This window comes from Apostichopus japonicus, chromosome 17 (genome assembly GCF_037975245.1).
Source record: "Apostichopus japonicus isolate 1M-3 chromosome 17, ASM3797524v1, whole genome shotgun sequence".
Taxonomy (NCBI): domain Eukaryota; kingdom Metazoa; phylum Echinodermata; class Holothuroidea; order Aspidochirotida; family Stichopodidae; genus Apostichopus; species Apostichopus japonicus.
Window position 1 is genome coordinate 23350341 of NC_092577.1, and position 20959 is coordinate 23371299.

The window sequence follows — 20959 nt, forward strand, 5'->3', positions numbered from 1 at the left end:
GTAAGATAATAGACGTTACAAATTACAATAGTACCTGCATTAACCAAACTTACTACAGTAGTACGGCAAGATAAAATGTACACTGTAAAGAAAGTACTCTCTAAAAGCTGCGCAATCTTAGGTGAACTATTGATATGAGTGACTGCTACTGTACAGTATAAAAGTTTTCTGTGACATTTTTTGTTATCATTCTAAAATGTACAGTATAGTAAATGGCATGTTAAGGAGGTAAACCATCATACTGCTGCAGCTGATGTTCAAAAAGGATGAATTAGGTAGCTTACTGTATTTGCATGTCTGAGAATACTGTACCCTAACCCACCTAAATCGTGCAAGATTAAGTACAGTGTCACAGGGGTACTGTGAGAGTGAAATTTTTTAAGTATTCATGTGTACAGTGTATGCTGAAAGACAATGTGAGAAATGAGGCTAGTGTACAAAACTGTAGCTCAGTACTGTATGTGATGATGTGTGAGCTTCATGAAATTATAGCCAGCTTGCAGGAATCTGTATATGCAGGGAATCAGTTACTGTAAGTAAACTTGTGATCTCTCTCTGGACCTAAAGTACCCTCCCCCAATCATAAGGCAAAGATAGCACGGTAAAATGCCCAGGTCAGGGACCTGTGACAAAGTGGAATTTTGTGTACTGAAAGTTTAATTCATGTTGTTTCATTTGATGTTGGCAGTAGCTCAAATCATAATACGATGTGCTATTAGCATCTGTTTATTTGCTTTGAAGAGTTGAATACTAATGTACATGCCTGTATTTTGCTCTTATAACATGATGGTGAGTGGGGCCAAGAACTTGATGATTTTCATTAATGGCCCTCTTTTATTGAATTTGAAATGTTTTTCCAGGAATGATCATGACCTTGATGATGATACAACTTCAACAAGTGCTGTAGATCCAGTCTCCACACCAGGACCATCACAAACTAATCAGCCAGAGAAACCATTTACAGCTGCATCACCAAACTGGCATCTCATTTACAAGCTACCATCACTACCTTCTTCACTTGAAGTGAAGCTTACTACTGGACAACACCTGAAGGAACCTGAACGTTCAGTCCTCCTTGAGGCTATCTACAACAGCGTGAAGATATACATATAGTAAGGAAAACAAGGCTTTAGTTCATTTGTGTCATTTGTGTTTTTGAAGTAGCAACAAAGTATTTAAACTGAAATGGAAACAACAGTGTGTGTATAGCCAGATCAAAGAACCCAATTATCACTGCACAATGAAGTTACTTCATGTACCTGTTCTTGTTATAGCCTACAGTACAGTGTGTGCACATCTTTGTATCAAAGTATAGTGAGGGATTGCGTTATCGCATGAATATGAAGTGATGAGGCAATAACGACTCACGACAATGCATTGAATATGGAATTGATGGACTTATATTATTGATTATTACTGTGCCTCACTTGTTCAACCTAGTCTGACTATACGCTTATTGCCTGTTTCCTGGCTGATTGATTTCTCACAGGGAACTAATTTTACAATGTGTGCATCCCTCCGGGGTTGGACAACCAACTGGGTGTGGCACACAGGCCGTAGATTTGATATACCTCGGCAAACATCGAGGGCACGACACATTTTTGATGTTGGTTGTTCTTGATAATGTCAAACCCTGCCTTGGATGCAGCTCAATTAAACTTTGTGTCAATGCTGTTTCTGCCTTTCAAGTGAATTTTTCCTGCTATACAAAAACAATAAACCCCCTTATCTTACCATACCATTTTTCTTTTACTTTAACAGCTATCCTAAGACGGGGCAGTATGACTTCATCGTGAAAATACCTGAAACCTAACCAAAACGACATGTCATTTGCAGATACCATGGTATGAATATCTCCTTTTTTTCTCAAGTTGTTTTAGTGATAGCTAAATTACGAAGTTTGTAATCCAATACTCAGGAGGCAATCCTTTTTGTATCCAAATCTTAAATATCTTATAGCAACAGTCAACATGAAGTGGCAACTTGGGCTTTCACTTCGATATATTGAATGGACCTCCATTTTAGTTAATACTATACACCTCTGCGGAAGAAATTTAACAGAGCTGCCAAATTTTCTACAGTGTACATATACAAGACCAGATGCCACATGGACTGCTTTTCAGTTTGTAACTGGATAATTCCCTCAGCAATGGGTGATTTGAAAAGAATAAATAAAACCTTCAACTGGGTAAGGATGAAACACGTCTTCATATATATCAAAGCTTGACATATTTTTGCCTGAAAACATCACAAAGTCCCCACCCCCCCCAAAAAAAGAATAATAATAAATTACCACTGAATAGGCGGTTTTACACCAAAGATATGCGTAATTCAGGATGATAGGTACTGCTCAATGGACACATTCTTTCGTGACTTCTGAAAAGCTTGAAAACACATGCACAGTAATTTAGCAATTACTTTACAGTACATCGTTTGCTTACTTGCACTTTCAGTTTCGTGTTTGGTGTCATATGAGGAAGCGTATGACTAAAAGCAACAGCTAGTAGAATTTACTGTTATTCCTTCAGAGCTTATGGAAGTAGCGGCTTCAGAACAAGTTTGCAAATTCAAGAAAGAGAGAAGACAGCACCATTCCAGTAGTTAAATCAAGAAAAAGAAAGGGAAGCCAACTGCCAAAACCGACGCAAAAGAAGGGCGCAGCTCTGCAGTGGGGTATGGCAAATTACCCCCCCCCCATCGTCTTGCATCAGAAGATGATGCCTCCATATCCATTCATTTCATGTGGATGAAGAATGAGGAAAAGAACAAGCCGAACTATCAGAGGGTGGAAGAAGCAATGCAGGCCATCTTTGCCGACAGGAGGAAACTCATTATAACAGAGGCAGCGACAGTCACTGAAGTTAAAGAGGTGTATCCGTGGCTTTCAAAGAAGACGAGGTTTGTTGCACTTAATCATCAATTAAGAGATAAGGTCAGTTACCTTGCTTCTGCAAACCTAGTTTTTTTTTTAGGATTCAAATCTTAGTTAACGAGACCTTTTCTTACAGAAGACATTTATAATATTTGGGTTTTGTCTGAAAAGGATGGCGGTATCCCCATCATCCTGTTACCGTCCTTCTGTAGGTCTTGTCTTCCGTCTTGTCTTGTCTTGTCACCGTATTTGGAGAAAAGAAAAGCGGTTGCATGGAAATGTAATCTGATTTTAAGATTTCTTCAGCTTTTATGCTACTGTACTTCTTTATGGTAAAAAATTCAAAGGAAGGCATACTATTTTTGGTTGTTTTTCTCATTTGTCACACTCAGTTACTACAGGAATTTCAAAGGATTGATGGTCATTCCTCAAACCTCCCTGTTGGAAGAGGGCCTAAAGAAGTATGGAGAGGGGATCATCATCTATGTTAAAGGATTGAAGAAGACAAAGATGTTTGAGGACAGGGTGGCAAACATTGCTTCGGAGAAAGAGAGTGCGAGAAAAGGTATGACCTTCATCGATGACATCCCTCGGTCCGTGATACTGGCACAAATCATTAAATGGGTTTTATTTTCTGTACGCCATTTTGTCATCTTTTCTTCTCCCTCCCCAATACCCTAAGTTTTCAATGTAATGTTTGGGTGTGTTTGAGTTCATTAGATAATTTGCAGCCTATTTAAGCTTATTTTGGGATGAAAAAACAGTAGTCCAACAGTTCTTTAAAGTTTACAGCAGCCATATTTGGTACTGAAAAATTTAAAGTAGTATGCCTTTACGTGAACGGTTGAAGGGTGCTGTTTGTATCAAAATCAATACCTCAAATTGTGTTATCCACGTAACTTAAAGATGGTGACAATACAGTCTGTTGAATTATTTTTTCAAAACCACTGTAGAATCGTTTCATATGAGTTTGCCCATTGCCTTATGTTGGCTTATGTACATACCGATTAGCTATGTACATACCTCAAGAACATCCAGTGTTGATTTTTGATTGCAGAGATTTGTGCTTTGCTTATTTTGACCCCAACTTATAATTATGATGCATTGTGCTGTAGGGAGTACAATACCAGCCTGGATCTACATCATGTATTCGGCCTTTTGTTCAAGGATATTTGTTATTCTTCTTTTTTAGTCAATCTCCTTCCATTTTTATCTTTAGATAAATACTTCAAGCAACATGGAAAGAATGGAAAAATTCAAATGCGTTACCTTTCTAATTCTATTACAGAGTCTGTTCAACATGCAGCCATTGTAGGTGTCCCAGTCATGTTCAATGAAAAAGTGGAACATATCATCGTGTGTGAAGATGAGATGGTAAGTCCTTGTAAGAAGGGTCATTATCACACTTTCAGTGCAAGCCCAACTCCGTAGGTTACTATGTGTAGAGAAATAACCTTCCGACCTGTGCCTACCACTTAAAGCTGTGATCTTTTGTACTTTTTACGTGACCCGTCAAACGGGAACCAAAACGTCACGGTCAAGCGGCACTAAACAAAACGTAAGCTTTTCTTTTCTTGCTTTTCTTAAGCCACTGAATATGTGTGTGTGTGACACCCACATTATGATCAGTACAACTTGATAACAGATTGATGTCATACTTTGGGCATATAAAATAATCATTATGAAAAAGTTTAGCCATATGGTTGGACCTGGTCTAAGTTATTATCATGCCAAACGTCAATATTCATGACTTGAAAGAACTCATATCTGATTTGGATTTTTTTAGAACTTGGTATTAAGTTATTGGTAATGTTAATCTGTACTTTACGCCCAAGGAATTTGAGGTCAAAGGTCACGTTTGATGTTTGAAAGTGACAAATGCTCCTTTCTGCAGATTTCCTTCCAAATCTGTAAAGTATGTGTTAACTTTGCAACAATTGTAAAAGCCTTTATCGATAATGGTTGCAAGTAAGAGCTTGTTAAAGCAAGTATGTCAAATTGTCAGTGTTTGATGAAGTATAGAAAAAAAATCATGGCAAGAAGACTAAATGAAAACGTGGACGTAATTTGATGTTAGTGATGTTAAGTTTTCTGTGTCTCAAAACAAAGAATAACAAGGGTCTCCAATGTATTGGTTGACTAATTATAGATGGTATAGAGATGAAGTGAGTAAATGAAATCTAAAAAACGAAATCTGAGATTTTTTCATAACTGTGTCATTCAAGTTTGAAATCATTGTGGATCATTCTGCTATACTTTTATCTCCCAGAGTTTGAGGGAATATTGGCATTTTTGCCCCTGTATGCTGGATTCAGGTTAACTTTAGGTTGTGCATCTCCCTTTGTTTATGTCTGTGGGCCAACCTCAGTCCACTTTCCTCTGCATTGGGTTTACGTATGAAATTTGGAAATTTGTTTTTATTTTGTTTCAGGAAACGACAGACCTTCCAGTGTTCATCATGCAAAGTGGTGTTGAATGTCATATCCAATACGAGATTGGATATCACATACAATACATTCAAATTTCAACTGCTGACACATATTTAGCGGCCTTCGCCCACTATTTGGCTGCATTTTACTGTCTGAATTTGGCCTACCCTGCCTGTTTGAGGAAGACTTTACATTTTTTCAGCGAGTCATTGTTAACATCCACGATACCTTGCCGATTGATAAAACCATAGTGAAAATTATCGATAAAGTTAACAAGGCACTTGCACAAAGTAAATGAAGATTACGTATTACATGTAATGAGGTCAACTTTGATTTGATTTTACAAAGACAGGGAGGTGCATTGATGCTTAATATCATTAACCAGCCTAATGGAATGTAAGTTTTGTCTCTATTACCTTAGGGAAGGAGGGGGTAGCGTTAATAATATTGGACAAAATGAATGCTGAACGAGTAAAGTTCAACAGTGCATCTCCCTTTATTCCTTTGAGCAAATTGTTTCTATTCTGGGGGAATATTTTTTTAACTAAAGAATCAGGTTTTATGCTAAGACTTTTGTAGCTTGAAACCAAAAATGTACCGATAAGCTTAAAGGGTAAATAATCTATATTTTCAGTTAACTTCTATAATATCTGCTGGTTGTAATAATGTGTTTTGTGGTATGGATATGACCATGGAAACATACCTTTAAACTTTTTGTTCTCAGGAAAACAAATTTATGTTTCCAAAGTTGTCTAGTACTGTCATAAGTATGTAAATCATTAATATATATATAATACACTTGAGTATTACTTCCTGGGGCAAAAACTTTTGTATTAATTTCCTTACAAATTTTCCTTTTTCCGTCCAAAAGTGTTCAAAGTATTGTCAATACCAGCTCTCGTTTTCATTAATAACCTTTTCTACTTTCAGCAAAGAGGTATTCTTCACTTTTCACTTGTAAATATGTTCATCGTGGCTATTACTTGAACTGGAAAAGATGGTATATTTATTAAACGTTTTGATGCACCTTGCCAGTTTTGTTGTATAGCATTTAAGTTAAGATATTCCTTCTCTTTGCCAGTCTCTGCCGCCCCATTTCTTTACATACTACATCAGTTGTTGCATGCCTTGTTAGTTTTTACATGGTGTAGAACTTCACATGCCTTGCCAAAATGGAAATGCCTTGCCCTCTTTCAACTGATATGAATAGACCTGAAAACTATGAAGAGTTTTGTGAGGAAAATATGTGTGATTATATTTGTCTATTATTTTAAATGGTACCTCTTATTTAGACTTTCAAAAACATTCTGCAACTCTGATGCGATTTTTAAGATTGTGCAATTAGGTTTATTTTTCCCCTCAGTGGTTTCATTAGAACTTGATATAAAAATTACGGGTGTTATGTTTGTTATATGTCATTTATTTACTATGACATGGGTGTCAATTTGCAATCAATGTGTGCTAGATATTCCTTTTCTTCAGTTACTGTCTCCCTCCAAAAATATAGCAAGCTTAAACGTTGCACTAGGCCCAACTTGCCAAAACAAGAAACGTTCATGATTATGCAATTAACCATTGTCTATTAACCAGTTGTTTTATTTAAAATATGTTCTGTAAATTGTTCCACTAACATTGTACCTTGTTAGGAAGTTTATAATACAATTTTGTTGTTAAATCAGAAAATGTGCGTTTGTTTTTAATTTTCTTTAAGTTCTTAACTAAGCTTGGTACTTGATTGTTGCTGTAATGAAATAACCAGTCCGTTTTCTTCTTATGAGACAAGTAGACTAATTTTGTTGTTCTGCAGTTGCATGTGTACACATATTTCAATTTATCAGATTACTTGTTCGATTTTTGTCAAGTTTGAATTTTAATACTACCAACAAACCATTTTTTCTCTCATGAATTTCATGATTTAGGACCATTCAAATATCCTTTCATCATGACTAATTATCGTTAGTCGAGGTTCGCATGACTAATAATTAGTCGGTGGACTAAAAAGATAGGTCAATTCAGACACCCCTGCATGACTAAAAAAAGCTGGTCAGTAGGACTAGATATTGTTTGTCGTGTGACTAATATAACTTAGTCAGGGAACTAAGTATGACTAATAAAACTTCGTAAATTCAGACACCATCTGGACTAATTTTGTTTAGTCGGCTGGACTAAGTTATGTTTACAGTGTAGGTATGATCGGGAAAAATCTGAAATTGAAAATTCGGAGCAAAAAGTCAAGGTTTGCCAAGTACTCCTGAATCGGTGGAAATGACGGAATCTGTCATTTAAAGGCAGGCAAATCATGTAACATTAATTCACCGGTAATTTCTCGCTTGGTTTAGTGATTTTTATCTGGAATGGCAAGAAGCCATATATTCAGTACACAACTCTACTATTACCAATTAACAAAGGGGGTCTTAATCTGAGTGATATTGATGTTACTCGTGATGCATTAAGAATCAAGTATATCAGTAAGATTTTAAGTAAATATATTAATATGAAATTTAATAAGTTAATTATGCATTTTCTTAATCATTACAAAAACATGCAGCTAGGACTAAGTATATTCCAAGTCGTTCCCGACAACAAATCTATTCGGCTGCTCAGCCCATTTTATCGTGAAATGTTGTTAGCGTGGAAAAGGCTAACTACAGGTCAACTAAGACCTCCACAAACGAGAGAAGATATTCTACATCAGCCAATTTTCCGCAATCCCTTCATTTGAAATAGCAAGGATTGCACTCTTTTTAATAGTAATTTTATTGATGGTGGAATTATCAGGGTTAGTGACCTTATGTATGAGATAATCCCTTCTCGCTTACCAGCTGAGGCGGTTCATTATTACATTCATACAACCAATCCAAATAACCCACTCTCTAAAGAAGAAGTACAGGAGTATATTGAAATAGTAGCTAAAGCAATTCCCGAAGAATGGATGACTGAAATTTATTCTTCAGATGTAATTGTTTCAACTCAGACATTGATATCGCGGTCACATTCACAGGTTATTGTAATATTATAACGAGCCCACGACTTCGGCATGTAATGTTATAAAGGGACTCGCGAGAGAGAGTTACTGGGGTATCCTGATGCCGTATTTTACGCTTCTTCAGGAGACGGGCGATAGAGGAAAACACTGACAGTTCTCACAAAAACAAGTTGACAAGATATGATTTGATTAGTGATTCGTTATAATTTCTTCTCTGTCGATTCTCTTCTCTAATTAAATAAAATGATTAGTTTGCCGGCAAAATAAAACAAAAATAGAAGGATCTGACTCCGTCAATTACGCAACTCGAAGTCACGAACTTGCGGGACCATGCCGCTTTTAGAAAACACTCCACCGAAAATCCCACTGCGCAAAGTCAGAAAGCAGCTGATAACCTGCCGATTCTGCATTAACTAACGATATAAAAATCAGTGCATAAAGCACTGATCTGTCCTGATTGGTTGGGAGTTTGGAAGTGCACCCATTTTAAGGAAATTACCCCATACCACGTGAGAGGAGCCTTCTCGAATGTTCGACAGATACATCGGATCTATTTTGGGAAAAAGGCCCTGTAACATGATTCAATAAGATAGCTAAAACTTCTCGTGGGAAAACTGAATCCTCGACCCAGATAAATATTTAAAGGGCCTGTACGGTCTCTCGATGGATTGTTCCAGGAACATCAAAGAGGGCATTATTACTATTTCATAACATTATAGACACTTTTAAGCTCACGTGCAAGCAAACGTCTAGCCTGTTACGTAACAGTGTTGGCAAACCCCCTAAGGGAGAAAACCATTGCAAATAACGTGTTTAAAGGTATCGACTTTGATAATCGCTGGAAAAACATCTATAGGAATCCAAAGTGTTTGACGATGCTGATATTGACTTTCAAATTATGCACAATATTCTCTGTACGAGCGATAAACTCTGCAAGTTTAACATTGTTGACACTCCAGATTGTACGTTTTGTGGTAAATCTATTGAAACGGTCATCCATCTATTCATTGACTGCCCAATTATTTCCCCGTTGTGGATTACCGTGATAAAGAAACTAAACTGTATTTATAGCATCGACGAGGTCAATCAATGGAGACCCTCTACTCTTCTCGGACTGGGGCTTAGCAATAATCGCAGGGAAGGAATTCTTTGCGACTTTCTGCTAAATGCATATAAGCGTACAATCTGGAAGAGCCGAGTCATATGTCTTAACAAAAATGACATATTAGTATAGAACGTTTCTTTAATAAACCTCCTTTATAATGTGTATAACAGAAAGAATAAAACTGAAAACTTTTTCGATACATTTGCTCGAAGAAAGGGTGCTCTCTGAATGCAACTTCACGACCTATACGTTCACTTTCGACCGAGGTTAGTGACCATTTAGTTCGTTTTTATCGGAAATAGTTCTTAACTCTGCCTTCATTATTCACTGAAATTGTGTTATTTATCTCTGAATTATGTTGATATGAACACATTCTCATCTTCGAGATTAGTCCACTGAGAATAAACAACAAAGTATTAAACGACGTATAACACGTCTCGAAAACTTAGTAACCGTAATTACAGTATTCAAATTTCAAGTGTCGCTTAAAAAGCAACATTTGCGAGATATTACCATTTCATTTTATTATTATTTTCACATTTCTGTCAAATCTATAATATATATACAGTTTTGAGATGGGTGAGCCAGTGGGCTCGCCTACCAATAAAAGAGAAACAAAATACCGGTTCTCGTCCGATCACCGAAGTCAAGCAACGTAGAGCGCATTCAGTACTTGGATGGGTCACCACCTGGGAATACTGGGTGCCGTAGGCTTGTCTTTTCATAACTGATTAAACAATGTTGCCACAACGATGAGATATTTAAATAGCCTACCTTGACCTCTTCTGTCTACGGCCATATCACGTTGACTATACTGGTTCTCGTCCGATCACTGACGTCAAGCAATGTAGAGCGCATTCAGTACTTGGTTGGGTGACCGCCTGGGAATACTGGGTGTCATAGGCTTTTCTTTTCATAATTAAAACACTGTCTTGCCACGAGCAACGCGATTTTAAAATGGATTATATTAATAAATAATTCGATTGTTTTATATATCATAATATTATAAATATATATGTCAAATATAGATTAACGTTTATATATATTAAATCCATTGATAATAAACTAGCAAACAAATATCCTACATTTGACCTCTTGTAATGTCTACGGCAGGGTTGTCCAACCTTTTGCAGAGGAGGGCCACATGGAATGATTATGATGGAGGAGGGGGCCGCATGAACCCTACGCTCGATTTTTTGCGCGAAGCCCAAGGCAACAAAATGTGAGCACTGCGCGCACTGATTTATTTTCCTTCCTGATAAAACATGAATAAAGTCCAGCCGGCACCCCCCCCCTCCCCTCCGCTGAGAGAGTGTCACACAAACTGACCTGTATGCAGTTTTTTTGGACCAAGATGGTTCGAATGATTGATTATATAGCTTCAAATTGTTATCAATAAATCTGCTCACTAAATTTCACACCGTAGAACATCTCTGGCGGGCCGGACGCAACCCTTCGGCGGGCCGGACTGTGGCCCGCGGGCCCTAGGTTGGACAACCCTGGTCTACGGCCACATCGCGTCGACTATACCGGTTCTAGCGTCGGCTATACCGACTATACCGGTTCTCGTATGAATGGTCCCATGGTGTAATGGTTAACACTCGTCCAGGTTCTCGAAACCGCTGCCGTGGTGCAGTTGATTGTGCTCTTTCGATTTTCGAGGTTCTTTCTTGTATTTTAATATTGTTTTTGTCAAATCTTCATTTAAGTCGATTCAGAGGAGTTTAACTTTCTATTATTTTGTACTTTTGGAGAACTACTTGTTATTCTACTGTTTTGGGGACATATATTTCGACAGTGAGTGGCGCCCGTTTTGGCGCGCCTCTTTTCCTAACATCGAAATGAGTTACGCGAAAGAGGGAAATATTTCGTCAACCGAGGATCGTCGTGGCGGTTCGAAGAGTGACAAACTGAAAGAGAACAGTATATATGTTATATACAGCAATAGTGATGCAGATGATGTTATTAAAGCTGTTAAAGGAGCAATTGGAAGATCTAATATACTTGGATGTGTGAAAGTGGTCGGTCAATGGGTTATTACTTTCAGTAATGATGGAGATGCTCAGCTTTCACAAGGAACAGGTCTCCTTATCAAGGAAGATGTATGTGAAGTGATTGGAGTCGGCAGAAGTATTGTGACAGTAAGCTTTTTTGATGTACCTACATTTGTAAATGACGAAGATCTGTCTGCAAAACTAATTGAACTGGGTTGTGGCATAAAATCGTTATGGACACGTAAACACTACGCAAAGTTTCCACATATCGAGAATGGTATACGATACGCACTAAAGTATGTAACAATTGCCTTAGCGAAGGACACATATATGCGGAACTGCTCTGATTACAAATGTAAGAACTGTGCTCTCCGAGGGCACAGGGATTCAAGGTGCCCAAAAACGCAGTGCTATAAATGCCACCAATTCGGACATAAAAGTTTCCAGTGCCTTGGTGACAAACGTCAACAAAACGAAGATGACTTGAATTATCTGGTCGAACACATGGAAGCTGAGAACTTAGATACCGAAGCAAACGTTGAAGAAACCGAAAACGTATCCCAGACAATAGATAACCAAAATAGTGAAATCGGAGAGCAGAATACTAGCACTTTTGCGGTGCAGAAAGAACTCCACACACAGTGTCGCCGGACAAGAGATATATAAATACTCCAAACAGAGAAGGAAATCCAGATCAACTGCCTCTTTCGGAGTCCAGGATACCCTACCCATCCCTGACGGTAAAACAGAAACAGATAAACATAAAGTGAAAGACAACCCAAATCAGCCACTTAAGAGAACTGTTTCTATAGACGAAGATGATTTCTCGCAAGTCACACCAAACCGCTTCCGAAGCTCGGCTAAAAAGCAAATAGTCCCGCACTTAACCAATGCACGGAACGGACCACCCAATGATCAGCCGCGAAATCTGAAGTCAAAATGATCCTATACACTTATGTACTCACTATGATTTCTTTCACTAGTCTCAACTGCAAGGGACTCAGGAATCGTACGAAAAGGGATGAACTATTCACATACTTCATGAAAAAAAATTACGTTATTCTACTGCAAGAAACATTTACAACAAGTCTGTTTATGATCAAGCATGCCAAGTTTGGAACGGAAACATTATTTCATCCTTGTTCTGAGATTGCAACCGGAGAGGTGTTTCATGTCTAATCAGTAAAGACAGCGACGTCGAAATTATCAGCCGTCAAACCTATAACAACGGTCGTTTACTACAAATAAATGTTAAAGCTGATGAACAGTTTCTCTCTATCATTAACGTTTATGCTCCAAATGGTCCCGGTGAAAGGAAACTCTTCTTTAACGTTTACACAAAATAGTCGCCGATATTCCACAGCCACTTTTAATCGCTTGGGATTTCAACACCGTTCTAAACACGTACTTGGACAAGTACCCTCCATTTCCCACTTCAGATGTCTACAGGAAAACTCTTAAGGATCTCATGTGAGAAAATAACGTTGATATATGGCGGGATCTCAATGAATAGAAAATGGCATTCACAAGATCACGGCAATCTAATAATACAACAACAGCATCCCGCATAGATCGCTTCATAATTTCCAAGACACTATTTCCAAATGTGAAGGATTGTAATATTTTAAACTATCCCAACTCAGATCATGACATTGCTTATTTAAATTGGACCTATCGCTATTACCACATGGAAAAGGAGTGTGGGTTTTATATTTCATTTATATTTTAAACTATCTCAACTCAGATCATGACATTGTTTATTTAAATTGGACCTATCGCTATTACCATGTGGAAAATGAGTGTGGGTTTTTAAGAACTCTCTTCTAGACGATGATTACTTTTTGCCATGATATGAAAGAATTACTTGACTGTGCCAAAACTGAGGATGTGTATAAAACTTTCATATCTAAAATTACAAAAATATCTATTATGTATAGTAAACGCAAACAAAAGACTTCAAGGAAACAGAAAAGAGTTCTTGAAAAGCAAATTACTTATGAAAGGGTTAAAATGCAAAAAAGTTCGGATTACGACGAGACTAGACTTAGAGATCTTGAGGACCATCTGGATGTCATTATATCTGACGAAATAAAAGGCGTGGCCATTGGTTCGAAGAGAATGAAAAATCTACAAAATTCTTCCTAAATCTACAAAAGTCAAGACAAAAGAAAAAGGTCATGAGGCCTTTGTTGAAAGATAATGGTAATATCATATATGACCAGGAACAAATGGTGTTACACCCTGGGTTGTTCGGGATGCGTGTACCCAGTATTTCGAACACGCCCAGGGCTACTGAGAATGTTTCCCCGATTTGTTACCCCGCGATATGTTGCCCATTCACTCAGCATTCCATTTACTTTTGTTTTATTATGCAGGTATCTCTCGCTCCCCCCTCGTCTGCCATCACCAGCATTCCAGGCATTCGCTGTTTTGTCACACGAGTTGTTCTGTTTAGAGTTTATCTATTTTACTATCACTTGCTCTCTATATCTTGTTTAACTAAGACGGTGTTGTTTCTTATGTATTTTCGAAAACTTCATTTATTTCGTTGAGATTCGGGCAGAGATATGGAAACCAGCGGTGAGCAGCACGGCTATTACAGTATAGTATTGTTTTAAAGGCAAGGTTTATGTATTTTACAGAGCGGGTCCGGGAGTGAGGGCTGACTGCGGGGCGCCATTTCCTATTGTATTGTATCACTAATAACTTCCCGTCCTGGTTGGCTTCGTTGCATTTTATAGAGGTAGGGTCAAACTAGGGCTCTCCCCGGAGGTATTGTAGAAGTTAATCGGGGCGGGACCACGTTAGGCAGTATAAGTTCAGTCTGCCGTTGGCGCCCCGTGTCGGGTATTCATTCTCGTGATTCTTAAGAGCCGTGCTGCCCACGCCCTGGTTACGTAGTTTATTCGTTATTTATTGAAATTGAATCTTTGCCCGTTGTTTGCTTTTATTTGTGTACGGCAGAAAGACACTGCCTTATTTTTGTTAAGTGTATGTTTAAAGTTAATTAATGAAACTTTTTATTCAGACCTACTTCTCTAAACTACATTCTTCTCTATTTTTATGTGTGTTGGTTGAAGCCCGGCTAGCAGAAGTCTTCGCCTCCCCCTTTCCCCTGCCCTGACATCAGGTGGCCTCCAGCTGCCTGATTACCCACGCTACCGCTCGGCCGGGGTACAGGGGCGTTACAATATTTAAACAAGAAGTTGACTTGTATAAAGAATTATACACGTCTGGTAACACCGTTCTTGAAGCTCAAAGGCAAATAATATCAGCAAAAGATTATCTGATTTTAACAAAAAAGCTTGTGATTCCGATGTAACTTTGAAGGAGTTACACACCGCCCTCTCTTCAATGAAAAACAATATTAGCCCCCCCGGTCTTGATGAGCTTACCCCAGAGTTCTGCGAAACATTCTGGGACGGGTTAAGCAATACTATTTGGAAGCTTGCTTGTGAAATCAGTAATGCTGAGCAATTACCCCAAACAATTGAGGACTGGATTGATGACCCTGATTCCTAAAAAGGTGATCTAAGAAAATGAACTCATTGTCTTTTAAATATTGATTATAAAATAATTACTAAAAAACTTGCAAATAGAGTTTCAGAAGTTATTCACACGCTTATTTCCGAGGATCGATCATGTTGCGTCCCCGGTAGAAGTATTGCAGATAATGTGATTCTTATAGATAATATTATTCAAAGCCTAGAGGAAAACAATACGAGAGGTTACATTCTTAAGATAGGCGTGTTCCACTCTGTCGAACACCTTATACTGGTCTATCTGTCCAATGTCCTTGAGAAAATGGGTTAAAATACTGTACACTAATATACAGGCTTGTATTAAGCAAAATGGATTTGTTTCCGACATTTTCCCTATTGAAAGAGGTGTTAGACCGGGTTGCCCTCTGTCCGCTGGTTTTATATGTTCTTAGTGCCGAACCGTTTAACGAAGTCATCTCAAATTGCAATGATATTTCGGGAATTCAATTATTTGACAATCAAGCCAAAATTTTCCAACATGCGGATGATACGACTTTTGTATTTACTGATATGTCTAGCATGGATTATATCTTCCAAATTATAGGTATGTATGAAAAAGCCTCAGGTTCAAAATGCAATAGGCATAAAACTGAACTTGTATCGAAATATTAGGTATTTTCCTCGGTAATAACCGATCTATTGCCGAAAATAAGAATTGGGTTGATAAAACCGATGCTTGTGTAAATTTTCTCAAAAGGTGGAAAAATCGGAACGTATCATTCCATGGCAAGGCACTAGTGATTAATTCCTTGGTTATTTCACGCCTGGTTTACCACGCATCTATCCTCCCTGTGACACAATGGGCGATCGATGCTATTCAGAAGGGGATTAACACTTTTATGTGTAGTGTTAAGAAACCCTCTATTGCCTTCGATGTATTAGCTCTTCCAGAGGAAAGTGGTTTAATATTTGTAGTTTTAAATGTAAAAGGGATTCTCTGAGAATCCGCTACGTCAGCCGTTTAGTTAGCAACGAAATCAATAATAAACTGGGTGATATCATGCTTCATAATCTCAACCACTATAGTGATGCGATGTTAGGATTAGATATTTCCGTACCCTACCACAGTTAAATTTTATTCGTAAACTTCCTAAGTATTACCAGGAATTGTGCGCATGGAGACAAGTATCAACTGGAATACTTGTTCCTCCTATTTCCGAACTTAAAGTTTCAGATAAGTATCATGCTTCTGAAATCTTTAGTCAACCACAAAGCCCCATGCCCACCCACAACCAAAGTTCTCATAGCTGGGGACTCGATCTTGCGTGATTTTTCAAGCAATGTCAATGTGTTGTCTTTGAGAGGAGCGACGATCAGTGACCTAAAGCTGCATATCAAAGAACGTCAAGCCTGCCGGGACACCAATCACGTCATTTCACATGTTGGAACTAATGATATAAATTATAAGCGATTATGAAGGTCTTGTAACTTCAATACAGACAAAGAATACATCCCGACAAAGTAGCCATCTCATGTCCCTGCCCAAGGACGGATCCACACTCCGAATCTATCAAGGAATTCATTGAAAACATACCATCGTATTCATATGGTGATGGTAAAGTCGACACATCCCTATTCTGTGATGATGAACTACACCTTAGCCAGCTAGGCAGTGATAAACTCAAATCTAAATGCACGTCAATTGGACCCGTTTGTCTCTATCGTCAAATGAGGGCTAAAACTCATAATGGAACATGCCATACCTATAGAAGACTTCCCGTCAGCTTCAATAACCAGAGTCGCCGACATATGATTTTCTCGCATCATCAGACTCAGCCCTACAACCCTCACCACTCCAATGAAAAGAACAGACTAAGTATGAAAGATTACCCACACCAGTTAAACAAGAGGACCAACCATGAGTTCTTCAGAAGACCGTATAACAGATACGAAAGGGGTTGTTACAACTGTGGGGAAAATTACCACAACTCAGAAAGATGTCGGTTTGACCGACCCATTAAGTGTAAAGCATGTGGTCGTCATGGCCACAAGGAACGGTCATACTTTAACACCACACCCATTTATTAGATTATTGGCCAAGATGAGGGTGCCGCTACACATGAACCCTGCCCTGTGATTACCCCTGACGACACCCATAATGAATCAAACAAACTAATCCATTATAAACACATGAATAGTGCACACATTGATGAAAATAAGAGCTTTAACAATGTTTTTAATAAATTTTCCAATTTTATATTCGTAAAGACAGGAATGATACATAAAAACAAGACCAGGTTTATTCGACAATCCATATTTGAAAGAAATAGAATTGAAGGGATCTGGGTCGAAATTATTTTACCTCATGTTAAAATTTTGTTATTATGTGTTTTGTATCGCCCCCTGATTCAGCAGCCGAGTGGACTGATCATGTTCATGACATGTTAGCTGCCCCATGTAATTCTTTTTCCGATATAGATATTATCGGGGACTTTAACATAAATCTACTAGGTGGTGGTAACAAAAGGCGGATGCAAGACATGGAGATTTACAACTTGAAGCAAATAATAAAGGTACTAACTAGTGTAAGTAAATTATCGTGCACATTAATTTATCATATTTATACGACTAAAGAAAGTCGAATTGTCAATACCGAAGTTCCAAAAACGATATATTTCACTTGGAAACAATGCCTCACACCAACCATCATCAAAAAAGACTGATCACGAAACCATGAAATATCGTGCGACAAATATATTAGATTTAATGCGTTCAAGCAAGACCTAAGGTATTGTTCTTGGCCATCTGTGTTGCAGGCAGCAGATGCAAATTGTTTGTTAGAAACTTGGGAGAATATTTTTTCTTAATATTGTTAATAAGCATGCTCCCCCAAAAAGAAAATAAGGTCAAAATACCAAATCAGCCCAAGTGGTTCAATGGTGAGATAAGTCATGCCATTAAAATGAGGAATTCGTGAAAATTCAGAGATCCAGAGACATATCGATTGTGGAGAAACAAAGTTGTAAGTTTAATTCGATCGGCTAAACACAGTTATTTCAGAGATTTTATTGTTAAGGGCAGGGCGATTCCAAAGCTATTTGGCAAATCCTTAGAAATGTTCAGTCCAATGATACTAATATGAAAAGTCAGCAGAAAATAAGCACGATAATCAACAATGGTAGTAACCTACAAACAGATCCAATCGATATCGCTAAGTCATTTAACGAATTCTTTACGTCTGTATCATCTAAGTATCTTGTTGGTATTAACAACAATGTGGATAATGATTATTTAGCAAGTGTTAAAGAGTTTGTTTGTTCCAAATTACGCAATGGTGTTGCATTCCAAATTCCAGAGGTAACTGATGAATTTGTCTACAAAACACTTATTTCAATGGATGCTAATGAAGCCACCGGTCTGGACGGGATTAGCTGATATCTTCTAAAGTTATCTGCTAGTGAAATAACAAACAGTATCAGCCATGTACTGGATAGTAGCATCTGAAACTCTGTCTTTCCTACGAAGTGGAAGAAAGCCAATGTTGTCACCATTTACAAGAGTGATTCAAATCTAGAAGTATCCAATTATCGACCCATTTCAATCTTGCCTGTATTATGTAAGATATTAGAAAAACACGTTGATGGTGCTTTATCCAAGTTTTTAAATGCATTTGGTCTAATAAGATCATCTCAGTCAGGTTTTAGAAAAGGGCACTCTTGTGAAACTGCATTATTAAAGATAATCGACGACTCGAATAAATCTATTGATAGCGGACATCTTATAGGATCTGTATTTATAGACCTGAAAAAAGCATTTTACCTAGTACACCATTCTATTCTAACAAATAAGTTATCTCTATATGGTCTATCCGAAAGCTCTGTTGCACGATTTAAGTCGTATTTATGTAATACACAACAATCTACATGTATTCTCCCCCCTTACTGCCAGTGACATGTGGGGTGCCACAGGGGTAAATTCTGGGCCCGTTGCTCTTTGTTTTGTTTATACACAACACAATAGAGGACAGGACAGCCCGTTGAAACCGGCTCTCCAATCAAATTGCAACCATCAATGAAAGACGTCCTCAACATCACAACATAGGACAGCGCCGCCACAACCAGTCCTCTCATGAAAGTTATAATATCAATGAAAGACGCCATCATCATCAGAACTCATCTGTGAATACGAGAAGGCGTGCTAACTTTCGCACCACAGGCATTATGACAACCGATCCCAAAGGCAAGACACAAACTCTGACATCTCCAATTACAATGAATGCTACAACTGTGGGGAAAGAAACGACAGTGTAGCGGTATGTAGATATGACAATAACATAAAATGTTTTCAGTGCAATATGTACGGCCACAAAGCAACTAATTGCTACTCATACTAGGTCGGGCCGTCATTGAACTAAGGTCCAGCAGAGATAATATTCAAAAATATGGTAGAGACGATAGTCCCAAGCACTTGGTAAATGGTGCTATTGACCATATGTTTATTCATACATCTGATTCCAGCATACTTAGTCAAAATCGTTATAGTATTTTAGATGGTATTTTAGATATCAGAAGGTATCAATGGGGGTTCTTTCTCTGACGCACATAATTACCAAGGTATCAATTATGTCCGAAGCCTAGCTAAAGACAGCACCAAACAGGTACAATTTCCATCTCTACTGTCAAGTCAAACTGATGCTCATGCTTAGCTAGAACATGGAAATAACCACCCGAAATATAATGTGTCACTTGAAGAATACGTTTAAAGAAAAGGGATTAAAAATCGGCCATCAAAATATCAGAAGTTTGCCCAGTAAAATAGAGGAATTACGTCATATTATGTATCTCACAAAGTTTTTGTGATGATACAATATGCGAGGAAGTGATAAATATGCCAAATTTTCTTTCTCATCGGAAAGATACAAATCGAAATGGTGGCGGTATTGTAGTTTATATAAATAGTGGCATTAATCACATCCGAAGACATGATTTGGAATATGAAGAACTTGAAGTGGTTTGGGTCGAAATTAAAAGGGCTAAAAGTAAATCACTTTTGGTTTGTGCTGTACAGATAGTTTTTTAAGTTTTCACAACCATGTAGAGCAGATTTGCAGTAAAGTCTCCAGAATGTTAGGTTTCTTACGCAAAAATAAATCATTCCTTTCTTTAGATGAACTTCATATTATATAGAAGAGCATGATTCTACCACATTTTTTATGTGTATCCACTGTATGATCTGAACATTACGTAACTGATATGCAGAAATTATGTAAATTACAAGGCAGGTGTGCTCGTATTTTAACTGGTTCGTGATATGATATCCGAACAAAAGATCTATTGAAATCACTGAATTGGGACTCTTGATATGATTTTTAGAAAAATCAAAAGCGCATAATAATGTTGAAATGTTTGAATTATCTTACGCCAGAGTATCTCTCAAAGTCAATTAAAAACCCCGTAAACCATGCATACCATACAATCTCTTTTTATTTAGCTTGTGTTATATTGTTATTGTTTTTTCTTTTGAATATTTCACAAGCTTTTGCTAATTCTTATTTTGTAAATAATTTTTATATTTTGATAATTCTTATATTTTAGATTTTTCTTACATTTTTTAGAATTCTTTTATTTCGATTTTTCCCCATTTTTATCTATTTGTAGTTGTCTCCACTTTAAAGCTTGAATTGTTTTGTATCTGTACTTTGTATTGCCATGTTTTACTTTTTATGTATAACGTTTAATGTAAAAAGCAGGGCCTTATAAAATATAAAAAACAATAAATAAATAAGAAATAAAATTATTGACACGGGTCAAAGTATTAATTATTGCAATGCGGACATGTATGCAGACAATACAACATTTCATATGAAGGGCAAGTCTATGGATGATTTAAATGTATTATCTTGGAATGAACAAGTCGTTTCTGTTTGCAAGCTCGTTTCCACTAAATTTGCTCTTCTTAGACGCTTAATACCATTCATTGATACCAATACTTATATTCTGTTTTATAATGGATATATTTTACCGATGGTTGAGTACTGTAGTATAGTATGCGTGCTGGTCGTCCTTTTGTGTTTTTTTTTAATGTTTCAGTG

The 20959-nt window shown here is 37.5% G+C and overlaps 1 protein-coding gene and 1 pseudogene across 3 annotated transcripts; both read left to right on the plus strand.

The window, feature by feature from the left end:
• The first annotated feature begins 376 nt into the window (after positions 1 to 376).
• On the plus strand, positions 377 to 8137 carry LOC139984925 (uncharacterized). Of its 3 annotated transcripts, XM_071999063.1 has the most exons (6): positions 377 to 1112; positions 1762 to 1844; positions 2529 to 2898; positions 3265 to 3437; positions 4161 to 4246; positions 5304 to 8137. In XM_071999063.1, the coding sequence occupies exons 3-6, from the start codon at positions 2741 to 2743 to the stop codon at positions 5550 to 5552; spliced, it is 666 nt and encodes a 221-aa protein (XP_071855164.1). In that variant the 5' UTR covers positions 377 to 1112; positions 1762 to 1844; positions 2529 to 2740; the 3' UTR covers positions 5553 to 8137. The 3 variants fall into 3 exon arrangements, 2 of the variants coding, with proteins under 2 accessions (XP_071855164.1, XP_071855165.1); XM_071999064.1 differs by lacking the exons at positions 377 to 1112; positions 1762 to 1844 and adding an exon at positions 2001 to 2188; XR_011799232.1 differs by lacking the exons at positions 377 to 1112; positions 1762 to 1844; positions 2529 to 2898 and having other exon boundaries at positions 3201 to 4430.
• A 2042-nt stretch (positions 8138 to 10179) lies between these two features.
• On the plus strand, positions 10180 to 10298 carry LOC139957448 (5S ribosomal RNA; annotated as a pseudogene).
• The last annotated feature ends 10661 nt before the right edge of the window (positions 10299 to 20959 follow it).

What these genes read in the sequence shown, in the direction of transcription:
- LOC139984925 (XM_071999063.1), top strand. Translation starts at nt 2,741, where the DNA reads ATGTGGATGAAGAATGAGGAAAAGAACAAGCCGAACTATCAGAGGGTG. An exon ending in TGGCTTTCAAAGAAGACGAG is followed by an intron (nt 2,899 to 3,264) that starts GTTTGTTGCACT and finishes TGTCACACTCAG; the next exon opens with TTACTACAGGAATTTCAAAG. An exon ending in GAAAGAGAGTGCGAGAAAAG is followed by an intron (nt 3,438 to 4,160) that starts GTATGACCTTCA and finishes ATTCTATTACAG; the next exon opens with AGTCTGTTCAACATGCAGCC.